Source organism: Pituophis catenifer, unplaced genomic scaffold, assembly GCF_029215685.1.
Source record: "Pituophis catenifer annectens isolate HBS135680 unplaced genomic scaffold, rPitCat1.0.hap2 SCAF_18, whole genome shotgun sequence".
NCBI lineage: Eukaryota > Metazoa > Chordata > Lepidosauria > Squamata > Colubridae > Pituophis > Pituophis catenifer.
The window spans coordinates 135,922-163,478 of NW_027256898.1; the positions used below are offsets into that span (position 1 = coordinate 135,922).

A 27,557-nucleotide genomic window follows, 5' to 3' on the forward strand; every position below is an offset into this window, starting at 1 on the left:
GCGCAGGGGGGCAGGAGGCTGACCCACCAGGCAGAACAGAAGCAAGAGAGGGTTGGATTGCCATGCAAGTGTGCTCAGTCATTTAACGGCAATGAATTTCTGCTGGTTTTGGGTTTTCGTTTTTTAAAATTTTTCCTGGCTTTTTCATTTGGTTTAATCCCACCATTCCAGCATCCTTTGGATTCCCTGGTCCCATTTGACTTTTTTTTTTTTTTTTGGTGGCGGGGGGGGCGGGGGGGAAGTCTGCAGCAGTTGGATTGTTGGGGTGTTTCTGGCCATCAGATCTGTAAAGGAGGGGGGCTGCCAGCAGGGAGGTGACCGGAATAAACCCAGATAGAGGTCTGAGTTGGCCAACAGCAGACAGAGATTAATTGGAGCAAGCTTGGTTGAGCCTCCGAGTTGATGAGGCGTCAACAGCCTCCAGGTGAAGGGAGCGGGAGGGGGGGAGCGTTGTTGCTCTGGGTGTGGGTAATGAACAGCTTCCCCCTCCCCAGTGCCAAGGACCCTCGGATGCTTTGGGGCTCTGCTTCAGTACATAGCGTTGGTGGGCTCTTCCCCCCCTCTCCCCAAAATGAGCTGATCTGCAAAGGCCTTGTGTGTCTGGGTGACAAATCCCTGCTTGTTTGGTGCATAAAGCGGTCTCTTCTGGCACTCTTCGCCCAATCAGGGCACCTCAAGGCTCGTCCATGGTCAGGAATTGGATGGACATCTCTTGTCGAGCTTTATTCTGGAAAAGGAAGAGCTGCTGTGAATTGCCACACCGGCCGTCCGCTCTTACCTTCAAGCCACGAAGCTCTGAGCCCGCCTTTAAAGCCAAGGAAAGCTCTAGTCCTCATGAAAGGCTTCCTCAAAGCAGCACCAAAGCAAGGCAGATCATGGATTTATCAAGCTCCATGCCTTTGGCCTCCCTTTCCAAGGGAGTCAGTTGTCTGTTCTCAGTTCTGACTGGCAGCAGCTCTGCAGGGAAGAATTGAATTTGAGGGTGGGTGGGGAGGGGGTCTCCCTCTGGACTGGCAGCTGAACTGGGTCTCCTTCCTCCCCCCTCCAGCATTTCATCTCCTGTGCCCAGCGCTGCCAGCCTGCGCTCCCTTCCATGCAACGATAGTCTCCTGTCCCCTTCAGCTGCCATGCGGCCCACCCCATCCAGTTTTCAAGGGGATTGTGGAGGAAAAGTGGGCGGGGCCACACAGGAGCAGTAGATGAAAAGGGAAGGAAACTCCCCCGCCCCCCCCCACCAGGGGACGGGAGACTATTGTTCATACAACTGGCACATCCCATTAGCAGCCCCTGGCTGTGCTGGAGAAGGAATCACAAGGGGCGTTGAGTTGGGGGGTGTTTTTGACCTTGAAAGCTGCATGGATGCTTCAGCCGACAGTTGTCAGAACAACTAGAGGTGGAGACCCTTTGAGATGCAATGAAATTTCATTTTAATGCATGCCGATCAGTGTACATTCAAAGCGACAATGTTATTCTAAGTTCTAAGAACAATTAGTCGGTGGAACAACTTGCCACCAGAGGTTGTGGGTCCTCCGTCACTGGAGGCCTTCCAGAAGAGATTGGACAGCCATTTCTCCAGAATGGTAGCTTGAGAGGTGGTTGGACTAGACTAGAGGACCTCCAAGGTCCCCTTCCAACTCTGTTATTCTGTAATTTTGTAGACTGGTCTGAAGTGCGGCAATCCAAGCACTTGGGGGGGGGGTGTCTGCCCCTGCTGGTACCCAACCTGACTTCTGGGTGCTAATTGAGTTTTGGGGCCTGCCCTCTGGAACAGCATCCCCTGCGCATTCACAGCCCCCTCCGCAGCCTGCCGTCTTTCACAAAAGTTTCTCAAAGGCTTGGCTGTTTCTTGGATTTGAAAAGATGTTTGTTCCTCGTTCTCAGGTTTTGTGCCTTGTTTTTTTTTTTTTTTAACTCTGTATTCTGCCACCCAAAGTCAGCCAGGAATCGGTGACTTTTTAGCAGAGTGAATTATATAAGTGGAGCAGCTCTGGTCCCTTCTGGCCTTCCCTTCTTACCACCCTCCTCATCTTCGCTTGGACTTCACCTTTTCCTCCCCAAATAATCCAATTCTACTCCCACGTGGGTGGGTAGCAGCCAGCATTCAGTTGCCTGTCTTATAGTTGCAGGATGAGAAACAGGAACGATGCAATACGCGGCCTCCGGTTTCCTGTTATTTCCACAGGTGAAATGTCTTGGATGTGTTGGTGGTGGATAAGACGCACCTAATGGGATTGATTTTGGGGTGAGAAATCATACTTTGCGTGAGCGAGCGAGCGAGTGAGTTTATAAATGGAAAGCCGTTTTCACCTCTTCCCATTCCTGTGGCTGCTTCTACAACTGTGGAGAACAACCGTGTGAGGCAAGGGGCCATTGCGTATCAGCGACTTCTCCCACGTGGGTGTCAGAGACGAAGGTTATTCCTCTGACAGGCTCCAGGGCTTCTGTGCCTCTTAAGGAGCATCTCCGACTCCTGACGGCCCTTTGTCCTCACTAAGCAGGCCCGGCCCGGCGGCTGTCAGCACGGATGCAGAGCAAGACGGATTTGGAGTCGGTCCCTGCCAGTAAGCCGGCTGAAGTGAGGAGAGGAAGGAAGGCCGGGCGCTTGTGAAACCATTGACTGGCCAGTCCCATTTCCTGGGCCCTCCTTAGACCACATTGGCTGCTTTTGGGACCTCCCAGCCCCAAGCGCTCACTGCCAGGGTGGAGGGCAGACTCTTTAGGGCAGTGGTCACCAACTGGTGGTCCACGAGATAGAAAAATATTTGCATTTTTTATATTGCATTAAATCAGGGGTACTCAAACTACGGCCCTTGGGACAGATACGTGCAATGAACGTTTGTGTTGCCTCAGAGAGTCTCCCCCTTCGGGGTCTTTTTGTTCAGGTCGGAGGGGGGGGCAGAAATTCTAACTCGGGGTCTGCTTCAGCCTCCTGGTGTGAGGCTTTGGGTGAAGGCTGGAGGGAAGCACCGCTGGTGGCGAAGAGCCGGAGGGCCTTTTTCCAGTGGGACTGCATCATGGCCTGGAACTGGCTGGCCATCTCAGCCCGCTGAGCCTCCAGGCGCCAGTACCTGACCTTGCACTCCCACAGGTCTTCCCTCTGCTTGGAAAGCCTATGCTCCTAGTCCTCAGTGAGGTGCTTCTACTGAGCCTCCCTCTCGGTCAGATCCAATTTGAACTGAGCTGTTTTGCCAACTCAGGGGATCCCTGCTTTAGGGACAGCCCAGGGATAGGGTTCAGCTCCCCCTGAAATGGGGCTGGAGGGAAAGCCTCCTCCACCCCCTCCTGGCTCCCCCTGGAACATACCAGGTAGTCACAACTAGCCCCTGCAGGAGGAAAGTTGCCCATGGTTGCCTTGACACTGCACCACCACCAAATGTGGCTGTTATTTTCCCACAAACCGTGTCTTCCTTTCTCACCTTCCTCCTCTGGATGATTTAACCTTCGGGGGGCTTCCTAATAAGCTTTGTTTCTCCACTCTCCGCCTCCCTCCAATGGCAGATAATGACCCCTTTGCAAGCCCCCCCCCCCCTGCTAGATCCTGGCTCTGGCTGAACCAAGGCTTTGTTCTCCCCCCCCCATCTCCCTTGCCTTCTCTTTTTACTTATTTATGGGGGGGGTGAGAGCGGTGCTGCTGTCGGATAAATTAATTTCTTGCCCGTTTCCCTGGCAGTCCTTGTCGCCTGAATGGCCCCCAGGAGGATCCTGTGTTTAGCACTGATAAACCACCCCGGCACTGCTGCCATCCACACCTGAGAACGGGCCAAGGATTGGGGCCGGGGGGGGGCAAGTAATTAAAAACTTTGATGTGCCCCATTTCTCTGTCCGCCTGGAGCTCCCGGAGTGAAAGTCCCCCAGGGGGCCGCCTGGAGGAAGCAAAATATGTGAGGCTTTGGGGGAAGGTCTTTTTTTTTATGGCATCTGGTTCTTAGGCCAGCGGGACCAGTAAATCCCTCGACCTTGTTTTTATTTATGTATAGGCCGCCCCACCCCCAACGACACTGTTTTGAACTGGCCGTGTTTCTGTGTGTGTGTCCTTGTGTCTCATGGGGGTGTGTGAATGCTTTTCCTTTCAAGCTTGACTTAATCATGGCCAAAATAAGAACTCCATGGGGTTGCAGGGGCTCCCTTGTCCTCGGTGAATCTGGCAGTGAACAAAAAGCAATATTCCTTCCTCCTCCTCCTCCTCCTCCCCTTTTCACAGCAACCCTGTGAGGTGGGCTGGGCTTGAGAGTGTATGACTGGCCGAAGGTCACCCAGCCGACTTTCATGGCGAAGGCGGGACCGGAACTCCCCATCTCCCCGCTTTCTAGCCTGGCGCCTCGGTTGCCGTCCCTTCTGGTGTCCCTTTCTGTTCTGCTTGGTTGCTTTTCATCTTTCTTTTTCCATGGCTGAAGCTCCTTGGCCCCAAAAAGGCCCGTGGTCCGAATCAGTATGGGGATGCTGCTGGGGGTGTCAGCAGTCGCCCCCTGGACCACGCAGGGGCCGGTGGAGGAGGAAGCTTTGCAGCTGAGTCGGTTTGGACGTCTTCAAATCTGGGGCTCAAGGGTGAAGACTGATCATGGCTTCTGCCTCCTTCGGTTTTTTCCCCCTTTCGGTAGCAAACCTTCGCCCTCCCCGTCAGCCCACAAATGCACCTGCGGAGAGAATATTCTGGTCGGAGTGTCAATTCAGCTGAGGTCTTCTGAAAAGCCCGACCGGCCACTGAGCTGCAAATCTGCCAGGATGCTTTCTAAGCACGGCTGAGAGAAGCACAGAGGCCCCTCTCAGCTCGGAACAAAAACAACTAGGGGAAATAACTTTTTCTCCCCTGAGTACCAAACTGGGCGAGGGACAATCGATCCTCCTTGCGCAGCTCCAGGAAACCTTTCAGCCGAGGCCAAGTTGCATTTTGCAATGCGTGGCTGCCACAAGACGTGGAAAAAGGTGCTGGTTTCAGTAGCAGAATAATGGAGTTGGAAGGGACCTTGGAGGTCTTCTAGTCCAACCCCCAGCTCAAGCAGGAGACCCTGCACCATTCCAGAAGACCTCTAGTGATCGAGTACCCACAACTTCTGGAGGGAAGCCTTCCGCTGCTTAATTGTTCCCTCAAGAAATGTCTCCTAGGTTGGCTGCCTCCTTGCTTAGTTTTTCCAGAGGCCAGCCTGCGAGTAGGCGAGAGGCCCTTCCTTCCCTTGCCCAGCCTTCGGCTACTCTACAGAAATGGGGTGCTCTGTTTGGGGTTAAGCGTCTTCCTTGCTCTTCCAGAAGGGACAGGGGTCCCTTTCTCTTCCCTCCTGCCTTTTTTAAGCTCCATCACCAACCCTTTGCCCTTCCTGGGCCCCCAAATAACCTCTGAGCGTTCACCCAGAAACCAGAAAGCCAAGACAGGCAAGATTTTTCCCGGGCATCTCTCCAGCGGCCCTGGGAGGATGAAGTTCCCCTGGTTGGACTGGCTGGGGGGTGGGAGGGAACTTCAGAGCCCATCCTCCTTGCTTGACAAATGGGAAGCGTAACACCCAGATCGTAAAAGCACACTACTGTCTTTACCTGGGAGCATCTGTTGGCTCCCAGGTCCCTTCGGTCCCAGATCCCCATTTTTATTTTGGGGTGGGGAGTGGGATGTCACTCAGCGATTGAAACCCAGCAAATTGGATTAATCAATCCAGTCGTCTTCCTTTTGACGAATGCCATAGTTTTAATGAAGAAAACACGCGTGGGGATTAAATTAGCAGTCAAGTCAGGAACGGGGTGCTGGATCGGTTGATTTGATTAAGCCGCACGGAGAATTAGCCCTCTTATTAATTTTTCTTGCTCCTGGATGTCAAAAGAGATTTCCTGATACAATTTTATTCCTGCGTCGTCCTTCACCCAGCGAGGCAGCCAAGTCAAACTCCAGATTCATTGAGGTTATTGCTCTGGGGTTGAGAGATTCTGCCGCCCTCTTCCAAATTCCCAGCTCTGAAACAGCAGAGGTTAAAATCTGCAGAGGAGATTTTTAACACGTCTGGCAATCTTCCCCACCCATGGGCCCTTTGCTTTCGGCCTTCTGGAAGTGGAATGTTTTTCAGGGATCTAGAACTTCTCAAGCTGGGCTCAACTCCAGCCGCAGTACAGAAGCAGCTTGCCCCCTCCCCCACCCCAAATCCACTTCCAAGCCCCACATCCTTGGATTTCCCGATGGTGCCACATAAGGGCTGAAGGAGGCAAGAGCTGAACCCCGCACAAGGGGCTTCTTGACCGCTTCCGTCCCGTTCGCCTAGCAAGAGTGCAGAAGTGGTTTGCCATCATTGCCTTGGGTGGAAGCACCTTTAATTCCCAAGGTGGGCTGAGCCCCTCTCCTTCCCTGGTAGCCTCTTCACCCTACCCCACCCCCTGCCTAATGGGCTCTGACCTGGCTTCCCTTTTTCAAGGTCAGCTGTGTGCTGCCACCTGTTGACAAAATCTCCTCCTGTTTCTCCTCTTTCTCTTCCTCCTCCTCCTCCTCCTCCTCAGCTATTAAGCAGTCTTCCTCCTGAAGTTCAGGCAGTTCCATCACTGGAGGTTCCCAAGAAAACATGTCATTTGTCCAACATGATAGAAGGAATCTTGCACTGGACCAGAAGATCCCCCAGGTCTCTTTTCTCAACCCTGGGATTTCACAACTCCAACTCCAACTCCTCCTCCCTCTTTTGGTAAAGTCATCTTTGAAAGCTATGGGCAACTGATGTATTATGCTGATCTATAAAATACAGGAAGGAAATTTAAAAATCCCATTAATGAACAATTCCTTATAGGTTGGTTCTCTTGTGGATAGCTGATAGTTTCTAACCCCCCCAACCCAAGAGAACTTTGGGGAGATGGAAGCAGGGTGCAGAATATTCCTCTGTGATAGCCCCACATCCTTCGGCAAGGACTCCTTAAGCCTCCTAGGACCCTGATTTCCTCCTCCAGCTTTTTCTGAAGGGCACATCTGGAGCTCTCAGGTTTGGTGTCTCTTCGTTTCTCCCTTTTCACTGTTTAGGTCATTTTGCCACTTGGTGATTTTAAAAAGTAAAAAAAGAAACTTTGCATCTTCTTCGCACACAGTTTCTCCTGAGGTGCCCCTGCTCAGTGGCAATTCTGGCTCTGCTTCCTGCAGACGATGGTGCTCTTCAGCCCTGTGAGGAACACCCACCCACCCACCCACCGCACCCCCGCCCAGCTTCAGAGGAGCGCCAGGGCCGGTGTTTCTCTCGGTGGAAAGGTTTGGGAAATTGGTTTTCTCCGCAATGCATGTCGAGCAAATCCTTCTGAAATGTAAGGCCATAAATCAGCCGAAAAGCTTCCTGGGGCTGGAATTGACGTTGTGTGGTGGATGTTCCTTTACTACCGTGTAGCTTTCTGTCCCTTCGGAGGGAAGACAGAAACTCTTTATGAAAGGCTAAAATCCATCTCTGTGTGAGTGAGCTTGAAAGGAACTTGACCTGAAAAATCCCCATTTTTAGAAAGAGAGGCCAGTGTTTGAATTAAGGATGACAAAATGGGGGATTGTTCCTGCAGCTGCATCTGATATCAGAGAATGTCATATGAATGAGTAAAATGTCTTAGCTTTCATTCGGGGAGCCAAGAGGATTTTTCAGTGAGGTGAACAAAGAGGTGCAAAATTCAGATCTGGGCATGTTTCCTTCCATCATCAGTTGAGCGTCTGAACATTTGCAAGAACTCGGCATTGGTTGCTCTCTCTGATGAACAAGCCAAAGGCAGCCTTGCAAAATATCTACCGCCCTTTGATTTCCAAGGCCCAATCCTTAGCTGGGTATTTGGGGGAGAACCTTGCACGAAATTTCTCCGGCACCTTTCCTCATCAGTTTTCCTTCAGTTTGGTCAAAGCAAGAGAATTTCAGCGGCTTTCTTGGAGACAGAATGTGCAGCTTATTGAAATGAGCAGGGAGCTGTGTGAATGCCATGTTGTCTTTTTATTCCCTGAGCAGGTGTGCAGCCTACCAGGTGTGGCTGAACACACCTGCAGCATCTTTTACCATGATTGATTGGCTGGGGCTGCTGGGAACTGTAGTGCTGCCACTACAGAGTGCCGGGTCTCAGCTGACCTTTGGCCCCTGGTGGGAGCCCAGGACAGGCGGGCAGCTCTCCATGGTGCTGAAACAGCCCTCCCCTGACCCGGGCACTCTTTTGGACCATCATTGAAAAGTGGCAATAATAATAATGACCACTATCGGCTTGTGGTCAATCAAGGATTTGCGCTCAGACATGAAGTGATCTCTTCCAAAGTAGGCATATTGCGACTCTTCTTCAGGGGTCCAGTAAATGGACGCCAGCTTTATGTCTGTGGAGATTCTCAGTCTTCCAAGTCATGGCTGAGGCAGAACTGAAGATGCTTCTTAGATGAGAAGCAAAATGCTTTCAAGAGAGAGGGGGGAAAAAAGCACAGAAAGTCTAGCTGCCTTTTGAAAAAGCACCTTTGGAAGCTAGGTTTTATTTATTTATTTATTTTGCCAGAAATGAATATGTTCTCCACCACAGGATGTAAATGTGGTGATTTGTTTGTTTGATTCCTATGGTACCTTTCCTTCTGGCTAACTCCAGGGATTGGGCCCTGGATTCCTTCCTTCCTTCCTTCTGTTTCTTCCTGTGAGGTCGGCTGAGCCAAGAAGGGCAGGGCTGGCCCTGTGATCACCTTCCCCTGTGGTGAGACCAGCACCTTTCCTGCCCTCTCGTCCTTTAATTAGCCATCTCTCCACCTCAGGTTAACCTCGCGGGCTAGGAGGCGCCTCCGAAAATTGGTATTTATTCTAGGTAACGTTGTTCTACCCTGAGATAGATGCTTACTCTTTTAATTAATATGAAATGTGTGGATAATTTCTGCTTCTTTGTTGGTAAACGGGGCTTGTTTTTACATTTATATATTGTCACAACTTTGGGGTATGGGTGGCTCAGAACAAAAAATAGGTTACAACCATTAAACTGTGCATGGCTAATTAAAATGAAAACTGCAGTAATACAAGCATTAGGCCATCCCTGTCCACCGCCAAGTCTCTCCAAATTAAGGTGGATTCTGGAAGTTTTGGTCAACGGAGGAACTGGAGCCATCGGGGAGAGCCTGTCCCCCCTGGCCTTCTTGCTCCAGATGGGGATGCAAGTATACCCTCCACCCCACCCATGAGAGTTGTGTCCTGGTCAGAGACGTTCCAGAGCTGATGGGGAGCCTGGGGGTGGGGGGGGGGCTTGCAAGCAGGAATGGCCAAGGTGCCAGTGTGGGCTGGGCTGAGCAGAGCGGTGGTTGGCTCTGATGAGGCCAGCTGTCGGCTAGACTGAGAAGTCACAACCACACACACACAGACCCACATACACAAAGATGCACCCTGGGAGAAAGCAGTGAGTCTGGCGTGCTGCTGCCGAGGAAGGGGCTTATGCCCCCTGATTAACTCCACTTCCCCTGCGAAGCTTTACCTGTAGCTGCAGGAAGTTGTGTTGCTGTTGTTGTGGTGGCCCTATTATTATTGTTATTGTTGTTATCCTGGTGCTTGTGTAGAAATGTCCTTGGGTTAAATTTAAGCCTGCGGTTCCTTCTTCAAAAAGTAGCCCGGGAAGCAGAATTTAATGCAGAATAGAGAATTGGCCTCTGCAGCCCAGCCCTGACACCCTCCCCCCCCTATTTTTATCTTCTTTGACCTCTGGTTTATTTATGTTTTCTTACCGTGGCCCCACCTTTGGCAGGCGACCACCATAAAAGCAGGAGGCTGTTAAGCTAAAAATGAAATATTCCCATGGTAAATAAAACAGGAGGGATGAAGGAGAACGGAAATAGATACTGTGGGAGCCAGTGCAGGAATAATATTCGGCCCCAGGAGAAAATGTTTTCTCCGCAGGCCCACTGAGCGCCCTCTTCCCGCCCAGCCTGGGGTGTGTGTGTGTGTGTGGTTCTGAAGGAGGGAAGGATCCATCCCTGAGTCCTGATGGGGGGGGAGAGCGTGATCCTTAAGCCCAGAGGCTGAGCTTGAGGGGTCCAAGGTTTCCTCTTCCAGATTGTAGAGCCCCCTCCCCTCATCACCCGTTGATACCGATGCCCCTAAACATCTTCCCTGGAGAACAGCAGTCAGCAGCCCCTCACCCTGAACGAGCCCTTCCTTCCACATTAGAAAAGGACACCTCTTCCCAGGATTGAGGAAATGATTAAAGCGAGAAGATTAAAATTGTGTTTGGTTTGATCCAATGGTTCAAATCAACTGGGAAAATAGAGCTGACTCAGTTTTCAACTGGAGTGGTTTGGCAGTCCAGATCAACGTGAAAAAGTGCCTCTGAAATAATCCTCTGAAATTAAATATTGCCTGTGAGCTTTAGACTAGTCCAGTGAAGACTCTGGAAACAAGACAAGGACCACACAGCAGCCTCAAGACCGACCAGGAAAAGCACCTGAATTATGCTGAACTAACGGCTCCCTGATACCCGGGAGGGGAGGAAATAATCCAGGTTTTAGTGGTTTAGCAACAAACACGTTTCCTCATTGCCACCCACCAGACTGCAGAAGGTGTGACACACATAGAGAGAGAAACGTCAGCAGGGAAACAGCACCGAGGGAAGGAAAACACTCCGAAAGAACTGCAGACAGGCCGAATAGAGCGGGAAGGGACCTCAGAGGTCTTGTAGCCCAACCCCTTGCTCAAGCAGGCGACGGGGTGGGGGTGGGGGTGGAGATGAGTGGGGATGGCTCTGTAGGCCAACATATAGATTGGATGTTAGGAACAGACAAAAGAATTCGGGTTTGTGTCGGAGTAAACGCCACACAAGAAAAATAAAAAGGCCAGCAGCCAAAGGAGGGATTTTTTCCGCCTCCCTCAGCCCCTTTGTGCGTCTGCCTAAGCAGTTTCAAATCTAAAGAGCCAGGCAGGTAAAAGGGGAGCAGCTGAGCTCAGCGCATCTCCCCCAAAATGAGATAGATTGGGGGGGGGCTCTGACTTCCTTCAGGTTGAAGGAGGGTTCTGATGTACCATTTGGGTCTCCGTGAAGGCAGATCCCTTAGCCCCAGGTTTTCACTCGTGCAGCTCTCCTCCCTTCCCGTCCCTTTTCCTTGGCAGAGGAAGGGGCTGCTCAGCATCACTGACCGGGTGGAGCCAAGCCAAAACTTGGGCCTTTATTGGGCCTGGAAAAGGCACAGCTGCTTTCCTCCTCTGCGCCCTCTTATCAGCGGGGGGGGGGGGGGGGGAGAGGGGGGGGCGCAGAGCGGAGAGTTTCCCCAACGGAGCCCGAACTGGCCCTGCGCCTCTCCCTTCTTGTCTCTTGTGCCTTCGACTCTCTCATCCGGGCTCTTTCAGTCTGGAATTCCCACAGCCTAAAATGTTTCTGGCCTGCTGCCGGCTCTGCAGTCCCTGAAGGGGCCCGGCTTTCTTCTCTGCCTCTCCCCCCCCCCCCAGGTGGCTCCTTGCCAAAGGGAAGGAAGGGGGGGAGCTCAGCGGGAGGTTTTAGGGCAGGGTCCCCAACCTGCAGCGGGTGTGTGTGTGTGTCAAAGGGGGTCTCCCACCTGGCCCTTTTCATCTTCCAGCCCAGCTCAGTTTTGTGAGGCTGTCTCGCTTGGAGCACAGAGTTTATGACCACAAGTGGGTCTGAAATTTCTGTTGCTAAGCCTAAGCAGTTGTTAAGTGAGTCACGGCCAATTTTACGACCTTTTTTGCCCTGGGTCATTGCAGGTTAAGTGGGTCATTGCAGTTGAGTTGTTAAGTGAACCAGGCAGTCGTTAAGCAGACCCTTTGCTTGTCTGGGATGCTGCCACGGTGGTACATCCACGCCACTTTCAAAGTGTGCGACCGCGGGGAAAGGGGAGCTGCAGCAGTCATAAGTGTGAGGCGTCCCTCTCAAGGGCAAAGCGGGGCTCCGTCCGAGCGTTGCTTTCCTTGCCCAGAGGGCTGGCGCCATCCATGGTCCACCTGGGGTCACGCCTGGAAATTTTGGTTGGCAAAGCAGAGCATTGCCACCTGTCTAGTGCAGGCGTCTTCCTGCACAGAGAGCAAGGTCCTAGTCCTCATGGTGTTGGTGAAAGGACCTATTAGAACAGGTCATGTTTTAGTCCGAATGGGACGATCCTTGCCTCTCGGCGCGGTTGCCCAGGAATACTCCCCCACCCCCACCCCCGCCAACTCTGCAGGTTTTTAGCCCAACATGTTTCACAGACCCAGGGATTTTGGGGTTTCCCCCCTCCCCGCACTGCAGCCTGAGAAGGACGCAGCTTGTCCTTTGAGCCAGAGCGAGACCCTGGCCAGCCTTCTTCTTTCTTTTGCCCTTCTGGAGTGCAGACAGCCAAGGGGCCATGCAGGTGGGAACCCCCTCAAAAAAAGGGAAGGAGGCAAATCTCCTGATGACCGCTGCATCCCTCCCTCCCTCCCTCGTGGAGAGGAGACCAGGCAGGCAGGCAGAATCCGCCGCCGTTGGTGGCTCTGTTGCTCTCCGCCCACTTCCCATGGAGGCCTGCTGGGCAGGTAAACGGCCCATGGCCCAGCCTGCCGGGCAGCCGCCTCCCTGCCACTGCCCGGCAGAGCTTCCGGCTGGCACAGGCAGAGCAGCAGCAGCAGCAGCACCTGTTGAGCCCAGGCAGGCCGGGGCTCCAGGTAGCGCAACCGGTGCTTCCTTCCTTCCTTCCTTCCTTCCGGCTGGTTTGGGGAGGAGTCGGGCGGAAGAGAGGGGAAAACAGCAGTAGCAGCAGCCACCGCAGCAGGCAGGCAGGGAAGGACCGACTGGCCTTCAGAGCAGCCCCTCCGCCCCCCCCCAGCATGAAATCGGAGAGCGAGGAGAGCAGGCCGGGTAGGTGGGGGCGAGGGGGCTGGGCCGGTCTCCGGGCTGCCTCTCAGCCTCCGGTTCTTCCCACACTTGGTGGGCTCTTCTTTGGGCTCTGCTGGCAGTCGGAGGGGGCTTGGCGTGGGGAGAGGGTGCCGGGGGAGGGGAGCTTGGGGAGGGGCAGAGCCCCGTGGCAGCAGCAGGTCCCGGGGATGGGGGGAAGGGGGAGATGGCCCTGGGCACTCCCACCTTGTAGGCTTCTCTCAGGCCTCGGAGGACCAGGAAGCCCCTTCGGGACGGGGGGGAGGGGGTGTCTTCTGGGCAGCTGGCGGGCAGGAGAAGGTGCCCTGCAGGGAGTTTCCAAATCGGTAGCCGAGAGGGAGGTGTGGTTTGCGGCAGGGCTCCTGCGGTGAGTGCCAAACCTGATGGGTTTGTGGGATGGTGCCTGCCTTTGACGGCTAATTAGCTTTCGCCATGTCAGCTGGCTGCGTTGTGGCCGGGAGCCGCGGGGGTCCCTGGGGGACCCTGCGTGGGGCAGAAGCCCTCTGAGGTGGGTCCTTGCTGGCCTCTCTTTGGCTCAGGGTTGAGGAAGGCCAGGTGTGCCCTCCCGGAATCTGGGCGGCCTTCCCGCTGGCCAGTAGTGATGGGTACCGGAGTCCCCTCCTGCAGATCATTTTCGAAGGCGGCAGGAGCCTGGCATAGAACGGCATGGCTTTTGCGACGTGAGCATCGGCACAGAGGGCCCAGGGAGGCTTTGACTTCAGACTGCTAAGCGCAGGGCCACGTCAGCTGCCTTGTGCCAGGGTCTGACTTGGGTTTTGGCACCCAGCAGGCCCCCCAAAGGCCCCGATGTTGCGGTATTGTTTGTGCCGCGGCTTCTCTCTCTGGCGCGCCATAGAATTGGGTGTCTCTTTCGGGAGGTCCATTCATGCTGCCGGGGAGTGGCCTGTGGAACTCTCTGCCACTTAAGGTCGCCCTGGCCAGTGCCTTTCCAGAGGAACTGGAGAAATTGCTAGGACTTAGGGGCCACCTGCAGTTCTCCCAGAGAAATGGGGTGGAAGGGAAGCTGTGGGTCTCCCTGCCCACCAAGGGGGCTGCAGAAATGCCTGAGGGGAGAGTAAGGAAGCTACTCTAGCAATAAAAGCAACCCACTGAGGTGTTTGATGAATAAAAGTAAAATCATCAGGGAGGGCAGCGTAATCTCCTTCAGCTGCCTGGGGGAGGCAACAGCCCCCTCCGTGCCTCATTTCTCCTTGGATCCCGGCTGCCCCGTTTCCTTCAGCCCAGCCAAGCTGAAATTCAGGCTCCCTGCAATGGCACACAGCCACCCAAGGCCTCTGTCAATGGATCCATGAGGACTAGGTGCTTAGAAGGAGGCCAGGAGAGCTACTGCATTGGAGGACAGGGAAACAAAGAGGACTTGTTTGTTTTGTGTCAGAAAACTGGTCTGGTTCTCATTTGAAACCAGCCTCCTGCTTGCAAACCATTATTTCATGCCTTTGTGAGAAGCAAGCGCGCGCGCGCGCACACACACACACACACACACACACACACACACACAGAGAGTGGGGGCTGTTCTACATTGAGGGAGAGTTTCTTTCTCTCCTGCAAAGCCACTGTGTCTTAAAAAAATGCTGCAACAATATTTTCGCCCACCCCCTCCCCTGCTTGCACCCCACCTCCAGAAAAGTTATAGTTTAACTGGGAGAGGCTGGACTTTAGCCCAAGGACGACTTGGGGTCCCTGCAGGAAGTTTTGGGACTGAAGGAAAAAGGCCTTTCTGGAATTTGCTGGGCTGAATAGCAAAGTCCTGGGTTCTACGTTGAGGGGGGGGGAATAGGAAGGCCCCTCAAAGGAGGACTTCTCCAGGCCCTCCTGGAAAAAGGTCCTTATTTTCAGCTCCCCCCTTGCCCCTCCCGAGATATAACTCACTTTCCTGGCTTGACCCTCTTTGGCAGAAATGGTGCCTTGTGGGAAAAGCCTGGAGCTGCATTGTTTAGGATGTTGCTGTGTAGTTACGATTGGGGAGGGGGGGGACTTGCGGTCCAGGATTCAGGCGCTGGGCTCGCTCCACGCTTTCCCTGGGTGGGCTCTCTTTCTGACCTGGGAAGACACCTGTAGCCAGGGCTGGTCAGGTGGAGCTGGCCTCCCTTTTGACCTGAGTGTTTATCTGGGTCTCTCCCCCCCCCTTCAGGAGGGATGAGTCGGGGATGGAGGGGGGGGGCGGGAACGGTCTGGAAGCTGCAAGTCCACTCTTGAACTCTCCTGCGGTGGCCGGAGGAGCGCTTAGTCCCTCCCGATCTTTACACTCACAAGCACCTTCTGAAGTCGAGGGGACAAGGGAGGACAGAACTGCTTGGCCAGACGGCTTTCGAACTCGGTCCTGGGCTGATGTATTAACAGTAGAGGGGAACCTCTGCTTGTCCCGGCTGAGCTGGGTTGTCCTGGACATTTTGTGACCCAACTAGGGAACATCCTCCGAGCGCCAGGGACTCCCCTGGGCTGTTTAACCCATTAAACTCAGAATTTATTTTCATTTGCTGGGATCAGAACGTATGAAAACTTTGGTGACCTCATCGTGTTGATTGCATTTAAAATTCGAGAGAATCGGGGCCCTCTTTGAAGGGAAGATTGCAGCTGCGCCCTTGTGCAAGAACGTCACCCTGTCTGGTGAGCCCTCCATTGCCCCCCTTCCCAAAGGCCCACTGCCCCCCAGAGTTAGGGGCCCGCACTGGCCTCCCGCTGGCCACCCTCCCCACCCACCCAGAGCCGGCCTAGTCGGGTCAGGAGCCAGGCGGAGGGCGCCCCTTTGGCTGGCTGGCTGGCCTGTCCAAGCTTTGCTGGGGGCTTTGGGGGCAGGGCGCCCGCCTGCTTCCCTGGTGTCGCTCGGGGAGGTTGCGTTATTCAGCCTGCACTTTGCACCTGGCCAGCCTTCGTGTCTCTTTGTGCGCCACACCCAGATAACCGTCCCAGACACGCATGTCTCCCTGGTCTGTTTTAACTTTCCACGTGGGGCAATTGGTTTGCTTGGCCCAGGATCTCTGACGGTGTGCTTCACTCGGTCAAGGATGTGTTCAGAAGCCCACATTGCTCCCCTGGGATCAGCCCAGCCACCAGTTCAGCAGGTGCGCTGGGAGGCTGGTCTGATTTGATTGTCCGACAGTTTCGTTGGCTTGGCCAAAGACTGGGCTCAGTGCCTTGTGTGCTTAACTTAGTGTCAAATATCTATTTAAAAACCTAAATTGCTGTCTTAGGGTGAATGAAGTGGGCTGGTAAGGGAAGGCTTCTTTTTCCTCGTGGTGAGAAATGGGTGGGGGGGTTCCCCTTGGAAATATATAGGGAGGAGTTACGTTCTCAGGGGGGCCAGGGCTAAATGTGTGGGTCTGGGCAAGCGTGAGCTGGACTTTGCTGGTGGTGCCATGAAAAGCGAATGCAGTTGCTGAACGGGACTGCCAGAATTGACCCCCTCCCCCCTCGCTGCGTTCGGCTTGCACCCCCGATTGAGACGGGGGTGATGTCTCTGCTGCTGTAGGGGCCACAGGGGCGCAGAGGAAGGGGAAGACGTTGGCCTTGCATGGATGCGGCCAAGCCTGTTGGCAAAGAAGGCCGGGTACCTGGCAGAAATGCCCGGGGGGAGGGGCCGTCCCAGGCAGGTGCCCGCAGCTACTTCCCTGAACGGTCTCCAGGCCGGCCCACAAGCCCTCCGCCCCCTTGTTGACGGGAAATGCCTCCTCGGCTTCTCTGTTGGCTTGCCTGGCCAGCCAAATGGCCTGGTTTCCCCCCTCCCCTCGCCCCCCTCCCCCCCCCCCCCGCAGGAAAGGCTCCCCGTCCTCGGCAGCAGTTAAATGTGGGCTTGTTGCTGCTTCCGTGCACGAACCAGGCTTGGCCCTCCGGAGTTTCTCCCAAGATCAGGGCTGCAATTTGGGCCGGACTTTGTTTTCAAAGAAACGGGCATAAAGTCCTGTCATTTTGATGAAGCTGAAGAGAAAAGGGAGCTCCTAGAGAGCCAGATAGGGAAAGAAAACGGAAAGGGAGGCTGGTCATTTGGCTCCAGGAGCCAAGATGTCGCCTTGATCCCTGGACTTCAGGGGACCCAGCCTGGGGGGGTGGGGGTGGGGGTTCTGGGGCCGTGCGAGGCTGAGAGGGCAGCCAAAGCTCAAGGAAGCAAGAGGCGGCAACTCACAAGCCGACATCTGCTGGCAGAAACTTGGCTTACGGGTGGAACTCAGGCAAAGGCGTCCTGACACCACAGATGGATTCCTGGGACGTCCCTTTCAGGTTGGGTGGACCTGAAGGCGTCCTGGGCTGCTCCTGGGTTACTCATCTTGACTCTGGCCTCCTCCTCCTCCTCCTCCTTGGTGTCTCTCAGCGGCTCCTCCCGTGGCCTCCACCCAGTGGCTTTTGGCCTCCTGCACAGACCTGACCCACCTCCTTGGGCACAGAGACCCCTGCATCGGGGCCCAGTTGAATCTCCGGATTGGCAGGACACCCGAACTGTCCGGCAGAAGGCTGCTTTTGGCTGAGGGTGCTGCTGGCCAGAGGATGCCATGCATGGTCCTGGCTGCCGGAGAAGGGGGGCTGCCCATAGGTCCATCTCCTCCATCTGCCCCCCCCCCCAAGAGGTCTTCCAGCCTAGGTTCGGCTTCTGCCAGGAGGGCCAGAGAGGGAGGGGGCTTGAGGGGTCTGCAACCTTATACACTCAAAGAGCCATTTGGACCCGTTGCCCACAGAAAAGAAAACACCGGGAGCCACAAAACCCTTCCCGTGCCTGACTGTTTCTTGAGCGGCCACAAAACTAGCATATGTAGTTGAATTAAACCTTCTGCTTTCTTCTGAAACTTTTCTTTTCTTTGATTTATCCATGGCTGGCCTACCGGAGGTTGAAACGCTCGCTCAATAAATTATGTGCTGGTGGGTGTCGCACATTGGTGGTTGTGACGCATATTTTGAGTGGCAGAAAGCCGCAGCAGAGGGGATGAAAGAGCCACATGCGGCTCCAGAGCCGCAGGTTGCTGACCCCTGCACTAGGCTGGTGGAGAGCAGGGTCTGGGCAGCCCGCTGCGCTATCCCAGCCTTGAATCCAGGATCTTCAGTGCACAAGGCACCAAAGTGCTTGCAGGGATACTGGTCCCTCTCCAGGAGAAGGTTGTCTGGATGGCAGAGAAGGGACGTTGCCATGGGGCACCTCCCAAGCCATGCTTCCTCCCCCAGATCCTGCCCTCCTCCCCCCACCTGCCTGCCTTTCCTTGTGGGGTGGGGAGGGAACGGATGAATAAACCGCCCCCTGCTTGGGAATTCTCCTGCATCCCAGGCAGCGTGGGAAAACGTGGGAGAGACCCCCCCCCATCCCTGTGATCTGGCATTCGCCCAGGGATTGGCTTCCAGGGGAGAATCCTGGGCTTTGGATCCGAGGGTGAGGAGGGGCGGTCTTTGGGGGGGCTCAGCAGAGCATCATTAAAAAGGCAGAGCCAGGAACTGGGTGGGGGGTGTCCGTCCTTGGAGAGCTGACGCCTTCCTGAACCCCCCTTAGCCCTGCGCTTAAGGGCTGGCCTGCCCTCTTTGACAAGCCCTCCTGAATCCTGCCCCCTCCCCTCCCCAGATCTCAGATGTTCCCCATGGGGTGGGGGAAGAAGCGAAAGGGACCCAGGCCTTCTTCATCAGGGAAGCATCTCAAAAATGCGAGGGAGAGTTTATTGTTTCTTGGACGCTGCTGTGGATGGGAATGGAGAGCAGCCAGGAGAGACACACAGCCCCTCCTCCCACCACCCCACACACACACTGCCCTTCCTGTCCTGCTCCGTCCAAGGAAATTCCGCCGGTGGATTCGAGTCCCTGGATGGGGGGGGCATGGGGGGGCGGAAGGAATGCAGAGCGAGTTTCTTTTTTCTGGAGGGAAAAAAACCCCAAGTGTTTGAAAAGAAAAGGAAACGGATCTGATTCTGATTGAGACACACACACACACACACACACACACACACACACACACAGCACAAAAACAGGAGTGGGATCCTGGTCTTCCCAAAGCAGATCTTCTTTCCTTCCCCTGAAGAGGAAGGGACAGGAGTTGGCACGGGTGGCCGCTTGGCACGGGGAGCAGTGCCCAATTCTCCAGCGTTTGGGGTGGGGTGAGGTGGGGGGGGGAAAGACCAGACTTGGGCTGCTTTGCAACCCGGGTGGCTTTGCCGGGGATTGGAGAGCAGGGATTAAAAAGCCCAAACATGTCCCAACACTCAGCCCGCGTGCCCAGCGGCAGGCAGGCAGGCTGGGGACGATAGGAGTTGGAATCCCACCCGTTCTGAGGGGCCCCGGGCGGCGGAGGCAGCTGCCTGCTCAGCCCGAGAGCGGCCCCGTTGAGCCCAGTGGGGCTGGCCCCCAAGGAACTGGCTCTCTATCAGATCCTCTCCCCTATTTTTCCAGTAGCAAGATGGTGGTGTGTAATTAAGGCAGCCCCACAGCCCGTAATAATTGCAGCATTGCTCATGCCAGAAATGCTGAATTTTCTGCAAAGCCCCGCCTTCCTGCTGCGCTGCCAGCCCTGAGCCAGAGAGGAGAGCCCTTTCACCTGGGGGGGCGGGGGGGGGCTTCTCCCGTCCCCCCTGCCTTTAATTTCACACCCTTCAAAGTCCACAGTCCCTTCTAGCTGTGGGGCATCTCGCCCCACCAGGACGGGGCAGAAGAGCTGCCAACCCCCCCCCCCCTCCCCCAGGTGTGTTTTCCCAGCCGGGCGTTGCTGTCGGTTGGCCTCGGCCTCTTTTCTGGTGGGGAGGGAGGGGGGGCAGGAAGCAGTTATCCCCAAGATGCAATTAATGAGAAAGAGGTGAAGTCATGCCTTTGTGAGGCGTTTGCCCGTGAGTGCGTATGTGTGTGTGTGTGTCTCTCTCTGTGTATAATTAATGCAGAAAAGAGTTTTGGAAGAATTGGCCATTGGAGGTTTCTAGTCCGCCAGAAAGTAAAAGAAGCAGGGGAAAAAATCCTCTTTGATTTATTTGCTTTTTTTAAGTCACCAACTGGGTCTCTGAACTGGCTTAGGGAGAAAGGAGCCTTTTTCTTTAAAAAAAAAAAAAAAATCCGGTTAAATAAAATCTGGAAGTTGTAATCAGATAAATTTGCTGTGACATTTACAGATCTGGGCAAGTTAGCCTTTATTTGACACCTGTTTTATACATACAGACAATATGGACTAGTGTCATTTATAGCGCTATACAATAAAACTAAGTCACTCTAAATGAGCCCGTGGTGCATAATGGCTGGGCTATGGGATGTACCTGTAATTGGGGGCTCAGTTAAGCTGGCGCCCACCCCTCTCAGCTCAGGCAGCAAAACGGGCTCGAGAGTGGGGCTGTTCCCAGGGAGGGTGGGCTCCGTTTTTTGAATGTCTCCTTCAAAATACAACCAAACTGGCTAGGGAATTCTGGGAGTTGAAGTCCATTCATCGCAAGGTGGCCAGTTTGAAAACCACAGTTGTGCATGATGTGCTCTCGGGGTCGCCTCAGACGCTCCGCTTGGCAGACAGGTGGGCAAATTGAGGCCCCCAACATGCCAGGTGGTTTCTCAGTAAAGGGAGGGGGCAGCCGGTGGGGAGGGGGATGCCTGTGGCAAAATGCTTTCCCGGTGGCTCAGAGGGAGCCGGTCTTTGTTCCATTGGAGGTCTGCTCTCACCACTGGCCCACATTGTCTCTCTCTCTCTCTCTCTCTTTCCCCCTCCCCCCCCCCAGTCCTCCTGCGGGAAGAGGTCAGCCAGCTGCAGGAGGAGATCCATATGCTCCGTCAAATGAAGGACATGCTGACCAAGGACCTGGAGGAGACTCAGGGGGACAAGGCCTCCGAGATCCTCCCGGCCACAGAGCTCAAGGTCCAGCTGGCCCAGAAGGAGCAGGAGCTGGCCAGGGCCAAGGAGGCCCTCCAGGGTAAGAGCCCCTCGCCCCTTCCTGCCACCAGCCCCCCCCTTCCCTGCCTCCGCCCTCCTCGGCCCTCCCTGCCTCACCCGCTTAAAAGGCCCTGGGGCCAGGCAGGCTCTGCCATCCCAACGGAGCCTTCAGGGAAGCCAGTGAGTAGTTGCCCCAGTGCCAGTTGGCCAGGCTCAGGGAAGGGGGCCCGAAAGGGCAGTTCTGGGCCCATAGCCCATCTTCCCACCCCAGTATGCTGCAGCCGTCATACAGACATTCTGGTTGCCCAGTGCCCACATTCTGACTACAGGTGCCGCCCTTGTAACTTCAAACGGTCACTAAACAAGTGGCTGTAAGTCAAGGACTACCTGCCTAAGGCAGAAAGAGGAGGAGAAGCCCTTGAGAAACCAAAAGTCAGATTTTGGGGGCCAGGCCGCTTCAGATCAAAGGGGCCCCCACACCTGAGCAGGGGGTTAAAAGGGGGCATTTAGGCCAAGGGGAGGACTCTGCCCAAGTCCGCTTGTAACCTTTGGTAAATCCCTGCCTGGGACCGATGGAGTTGAGACCAAGCGGAGATCCTCTGTTGACTCTCCCGGAGGCTGCTTTGTGTTTGGCTTTTTGTTTTCTTGGAGGGAGGAAATCCATTAATGTGGGGGCTTCCCCCCCCCCTTGAATGAAAAATGAGAAGCAGTTGTGTTTCTTCTGGGCGCCCCTTCCAACTGATGGAGAAGACCCCCCTCTCAATTCTTGTAATTAGTAATTTGTTTTAGATTAAAGTATGGTGAAAACTCACCCCATAAAGTGTGCCCATTAGTTGTAACAGTAAAAGATCTTAATAAATTAAACTAACGAGGCCCATTCTTAGCCATGGCTTCTCTCTAAATCCAGAAAAGCAGTTACAGACCTCCAGCGTTTCCCCTCCCAGCCCCCCCAACCCTCCCCTGCCACATATTTTCCTGCTTGGGTGGGAAGTTCTGGGGGTGAATGTTTTCATCAGGAGGGGCCTGAGCCCCCTTTCTACCCCAAGAATTGGGAGGAAATTCTAAATGCTGTCAAATGCTTTTCTGTTTTAGCTGGGGGGGAGAAGCATTTCACAGCCTTTTGGGGACCCCCTCCTTATGACCCAGCTTGTAAGAGTTCGGCTCCCCTTTTTCCATCCTTGAGATTTTGGAAGCACAGAGCTAAAATTTGCTTGTGGGGGGGAGTATCCTTCCTGAAGCCGCCGCATTCCCCCTCCCTCTTGGGGGGCTGGGGCAGAAAACTCCCTGATGCAAGCCCCCCCCAGCCCCCCTGTTTTCTCCAGGCTCCCCCCCCTTGGATGTTGGCATTGGATTGTGCCCATTCTTCGCAGAGCGGAAGGATGGGCGAGTTGGCAGAGGTGCCCTCTGATCCTTTGCCAGTGGCTGGGGGGGGAGGGGGGGCTTGGGCAGACTCCAGGACCTGCATGCAAACAAGATTTTGCTCCCAGACTTTGGGATTTGGGGGAGAAGTTTTTCCCCTGGAAAAGAAAAAAGGAACCAAAATTGCCAGCCGGAGACCAAAGGCTCAAAGGGCCCCAGCAGCGCTCCAAAAGGTGACCCCCCCCCCCGCAATGGCTGGAGACTGGAGGGAGCCTGGGCAGCCCAGAATCTACTAAGGGCCATCCAGCTCTGGGTGGAAGCTGGCACATCCCCACCTCCCCCGGGGATGAAATGCTGCCCACCTCCCCCCACCCCCAAGAGGCCACTGCCAACTTCCTCTCCCCTCCCCACTTTGCTGCTTGGCTTCCACAAAGTGAAATGGAAGCATTTTCGCAGAGCGCCCCCCCCCCCCATTTCCATGGCAACCATGGCCACATTCTCCCTTCCCTTGGGAGCCGGACAGCTTCCAGGCGGTGGATTGAAAGGACACCCCTCCCTCCTTTGTCTCAGCCCCTCTGGGGCTCTGCCACCAAGCCTTGCCCTGGGGGGGGGTGGCTTTTCCCAAATGCCTCCTCCTCCTCCTCCTCTTGGCTGCCCTTCCTCATTAAGAAGTTTCTGCAGGGATCCCTCCCACTGCAAATAAGAAGGAAAAGCCCCTTCCCCTCCCTCTCTGGGGAGGCCCCATGGAGATGTGGGGGGGGGGTGCTGAAGGTAAAGCTGTGTCCCTGCTCGGTCACTCCACCCACCGCACCCCCACCCCACCCCTGCTCACTCAAGACCTTGCAGACGGAGGGCAGGGGTCTCACTGGGAAGTGCTGCCTTCCTTGAAGCCATTTGTGGCCCCCACAGCTTGGAGGGGCTCAAGTGATGGCCCAGGGCTCTGCTGTGGCCGGGCAGTGCCCAGATGGGCAGGGGTGAAATCCAGCAGGTTCAGACAGGTTCTGGAGAACCAGTAGCGGAAATTTTGAATAGTTTGGAGAACCGGCAACTGCCGCCTCTGGCTGGCCCCAGAGTGGGGAGGGAATGGAGATTTTGCAGTATCCTTCCCTTGCCACGCCCACCAAGCCACACCCACAGAACCGGTAGTAAAAAAAATTGGATTTCACCACTGCAGGTGGGGGTCCCTGTAAGGGAAGCCAGGGAGGTGTGGATGGGCCCTCTGGGCAGCAGCCCTGGGGGCAGGATGGGGCAGGGGAGGCCTGAGCTCCCCCTCCTCGTTCCTGGCAGGCAGACTGGCACAGGCGGCTGAATCCAGAGCCCCTTCTGCCTCCCCGCCTCTCTAGGGGCCACCGTGTGGACCCCAGGGCCCTCCGTGCACCCACCAGACGCTTCCTTAAGAAAAGGTCGGCCCCTTCCAGGTGACAGGGCCCTGCTGGGATCCTGGGGAGGGCCTGCCCTCTTCTGCCTTCCTGCTTAGATCTTTCCTTCCTTCCTTCCTTCCTTCCTTCCTTCCTTCCTTCCTTCCTTCCTTCCTTCCTTCCTTCTGCCCCCACCCCCACCCCTCTGAGCCCCGTCAATCCTGCCTGCTGAGCCCTGGGTTCATGTCCAAGACTTGGGCTAGGTCACCTAGCACTGAAAAGCCCCATCAAAATCAGAATTAAAACCAGGTGAAGAGAATGAAAGGACGGGGGGGGGGGGCGGGGGGAGAGAGAGAGACACGGGTGCAGCTGAGCCATTTTATTTATCTATTATGACTAAAACTGCGTTTTTTCCTCTGGCAGCCATGAAGGCGGACCGGAAGCGCCTGAAGGGCGAGAAGAGCGACCTGGCCAGTCAGATGCAGCAGCTCTACAGCACCCTGGAGAGCCGCGAGGAGCAGCTGAGGGACTTTATCCGCAACTACGAGCAGCACCGGAAGGTTGGGGGCGGGGAAGGGGCACACCCCATCGGGTGGGGGAAGCAATGGGGACTAACAGGCAGGGAGAACCAGCAGGTCCTCTGAGTTGCCGGCCTACAGACTCCACAGGGCTCTTTGTCTGGGGGCTGAACCTGCTATGCCGCCCTGAGGCTTGCGGGGTCTCCCTGTAAAACCCCACCCCTGCGCCTCACTTGGGCCTCTCTCAGCCCCCCACCCCGGCCCTGGGACGGTGGAGGGGCTAAATATGGGGCATTCGTTCGGGGTTGGGGGGTCTGCCTGGCAGGAAGCTGGCTGTGGGAGGGAGCTCTGCCCTGGGGAGGGCTGTGCCTCAGAGGGAGGCACCCCAAGGCCCACAGAGAAGTGCTCACCCCCCCCCCCGCCCAGAGTGGTGCATTCAAATCTTCTAAAGCCCACTCCCCCCTCCTTGCGCCTCCTCCCCCCCCAGGAGAGTGAGGATGCGGTGAAGGCCCTGGCCAAAGAGAAAGACCTTCTGGAGCGGGAGAAGTGGGAGCTGAGGCGGCAGGCCAAGGAGGCCACGGACCACGCCAGCGCCCTCCGCTCACAGCTGGACCTGAAGGACAACCGCATGAAGGAGCTGGAGGCCGAGCTGGCCATGGTGAGGCCATCCCCCACCCCAGGCCCTTTTTCCTGCTGAGGCTCTCTGGAGGTGGCCCAGGTGAAGCCCTCCCTCACAGAAGGGAGGCCCTTTGCCCCCACCCCCGCCAGGGATCCTTGGAAGGGCTCCATGAGGTCATTTAATCCAGCCTTCTCGGAAGCAGTAAATGCTGCACAGAGCCCAAGGCTCTGATTTTGGTTCATGAGGGCTTTGTCTCTATGACTCTGAGAGTGCCAGTCGTGGGGGGAGAGGGAAAGGGGGGGGCTGATCGCTCTTGGGAAAAACAAGGCTGAACCGCACAGGATGATGGCCTTTGCAGTTCGTTGCATTTGCCTTTGGCCCCAAACAGACAGAGAGAAAATCGTTGGCAAAGAGAGAATATTTGGCCTCTCCTTTCACAAACGATCTCCCGCCATCCCTAATTTTGTTTCCCAAACTGGGATTAAACCAACCGGGTTAACTTGACATGGATTTGCCAGAGCCGCTCCCCTCCAGATGTTGCCAGTCCCGAGTTGGAATCCGCCAATCCACATCTGGAGGGCCTCTTGGAAGGAATGGCAAAGAGCCCGGGAGAGTCTGGTGGGCTGCAGGCCTGTTTTGGGGGAGGGGGGTGCTGTCTTCAACACTGGGCATCTCTGGCTGTGCCAGGCGATGACACTGTCCTGCTGCCCTCTCCTCCCACGCAGGCCAAGCAGTCCTTAGCTACCCTGACCAAGGACGTTCCCAAGCGGCACTCGCTGGCCATGCCCGGCGAGACAGTGCTGAACGGCAACCAGGAGTGGGTGATGCAAGCCGACCTGCCACTCACAGCTGCCATCCGGCAGAGCCAGCAGACACTCTACCACGCCCATCCCCAGCACACGGTGGACCGGCAAGGTGAGAGGCACCCCACCACCCACCACCCACCCCCAGGTCAGTCCCAAAACAGACCCTTTCGTGAGAAGAGGGAGGTGAAGTTAGCGAGGGCTCTCAAGTTTGACAAACACCGTCTGGGACGGAGAAAGAGGCGAGCGACTGCCCCTTTCAATCTCCCTGCCCGAAGAGGAAGAGCAGGTGCTGCCAGGCGTCACCCACAGGTGGAGACAGTCCTCGCTTAGCCACAGGTAGGACCAGCGGCTCCGTCGCTAAGCGAGGCATTGCATCATTGCAACTTGTGATTTGGACAGCCTGGGACCCTGAAGAGTAATCAGCGCTAGTTGTCAATTTATTTTTTCACCACCCTTGAACAGTTGCTAAACAGGATGGTCGTTAAGTGACACAAGCTGTAGACGGGACCCTGCAGACCGAGGGGCCATTTGGGTGCAGAAAATTGGTGTCCCCAGTTCTGCAGAAGCCGCAGTCCCAGCCCAGCCCTTAGGCCCTCGTTCCTCATCTGGTTTATTTAAAGCAAAGGCAGGTTTTCAGAAAAACAATAACACCAATAAGTGGACAGAGAGTTCCTGAAGTTTTACAGTGAATAACATGCCAAGGAAAGTACATTGTTTTTATAAGTAAGGAAACAGAATAATCCCCCACCCCCACCCCTCCGAGATTCTGAGTTTCAGTGTGAATTCCAGGCTCCGGTTCTTGGTCACAAGCAAAGCCGTGTACATCCTCTAACCCTCCCCCCTCCCCCCCCCCACTCCTCCCTTGCATTTCAGGGGTCCGAGTCAGCCCGTGCCACTCGCGGCAGCCTTCCATCATCTCCGATGCTTCGGCGGCCGAAGGGGACCGATCATCCACGCCGAGTGACATCAACTCGCCTCGGCACAGAACACATTCCCTCTGCAATGTAAGACGCGTCTGCAGGTCATTGGCTGTTCCTAACTCTTGTTTTTCCAGCCCATTGGGGGGAGGGGGGCCCCCTCTGCTGCCCTTGGCGGGCTGGGTGGGAGGTTTGGTGGGAGGCAGCTGCTTTAAAGGGACACAGAGCTAAAAGGAGGACCCCGAATCTTGCACACTCTCTTCGGAAGCGGGAGGAGGCGGGCATCAGGGGTGAAATGCTACTGGTTCAGGCAATCAGCTGGGCGACAATCAGTTGTAACGCGAGATTTATATTAACTAGAATCATCGGATTTCCTGCTTTCTAACTAACCTAATTTGCGTGGCACAGCAGATTCCCCCCCCCCCCCCCGCTGTTCTACTTAACCTTTGCAGACTCGGAAGGCTTCAAAATGTTTGTTTTTTAGTGTTGTGCGGGCGCGTGCAAAGCGCACACTCGGTAGCAAACTCACAGAATCGGTAGCAGACTTCAGAGGATTTCACTGCTGGCGGGTGTCTGCCAACCTTTCAGCTGAAGGGACAGGGCCTCCAGCGAGTGTGCAGGGGGCGTTCGTCCCCTGGGAGCCAAGGCTCCGATTGTGTGAATTCTCTCCCCTGCAGCCGGTTTGTGCTTGGAGTGGAGGCTGGAGGTTGTCTTAGTCCAGGGGTCGGCAACCTTAAATACTCGAAGAGCCACAAAGGTCCTAATCAGAAGCCCCCCATTCAATTCTAGAGCCGACCGGAAGTCCGATTTCCCCCACCACCACCACCATCATAGAGTCTCCTCCTAGCACAGTGTCCTTTTTTCTATGCCAACCAGAAGTCTGGTCCCCCCCACCATAGAGTCTCATCCTAGCACAGCGTCCTTTTTCTTCTACCTGTCCTAACGGAAAGCCCTATCAATTGTGGAGCCAACTGGCAACAAGGAGCCACAGCAGAGGAATGAAAGAGCCACATACGGCTCCAGAGCCACAGGTTGCAGACCCTTGTCTGTTTGACGGTGCATGCTAAGTCATCCCGCCCAGTTGTGGGTGGGAACATCTGCACCCTGTCAGTGAGCAGGTTATGCCTAGGTAGTCCTCCAGGCAAAAGAGCCCAGGAGAAAGACAGGGTGAGGAAGGCAGCCTCTCTGCCTCAGGACTGACTGGCAGCGCAGTACCCGGGCCAGTTGTGCAGCCAGTAGTGGGTCTCCCAGGAACCTTGGTGGGATTCTGACTCCACAAAGGGAGGGAGGGAGGGAGGGGGGATTTCCATCCTGCGTGCAGGTTCCACTCAGTTCCTGGCTGAGTGGTGTGCCAGGGACAGTGAAGCCCAAATCCTGCACCCCTTGGCAGTCC

General features: G+C 55.4%; 1 protein-coding gene across 1 annotated transcript in view; it reads left to right on the top strand.

Annotated features, from left to right (window-relative positions):
• The window catches only part of KAZN (kazrin, periplakin interacting protein), a 39,913-nt gene that overhangs the window by 11,005 nt on the left and 1,351 nt on the right, over window positions 1–27,557 (top strand). The window contains exons 2-6 of the mRNA XM_070956088.1: window positions 20,436–20,627; window positions 23,728–23,864; window positions 24,310–24,480; window positions 25,167–25,356; window positions 26,121–26,251. Coding sequence (XP_070812189.1) covers window positions 20,436–20,627; window positions 23,728–23,864; window positions 24,310–24,480; window positions 25,167–25,356; window positions 26,121–26,251 — 821 coding nt within the window. The remainder of the gene's footprint in view (window positions 1–20,435; window positions 20,628–23,727; window positions 23,865–24,309; window positions 24,481–25,166; window positions 25,357–26,120; window positions 26,252–27,557) is intronic.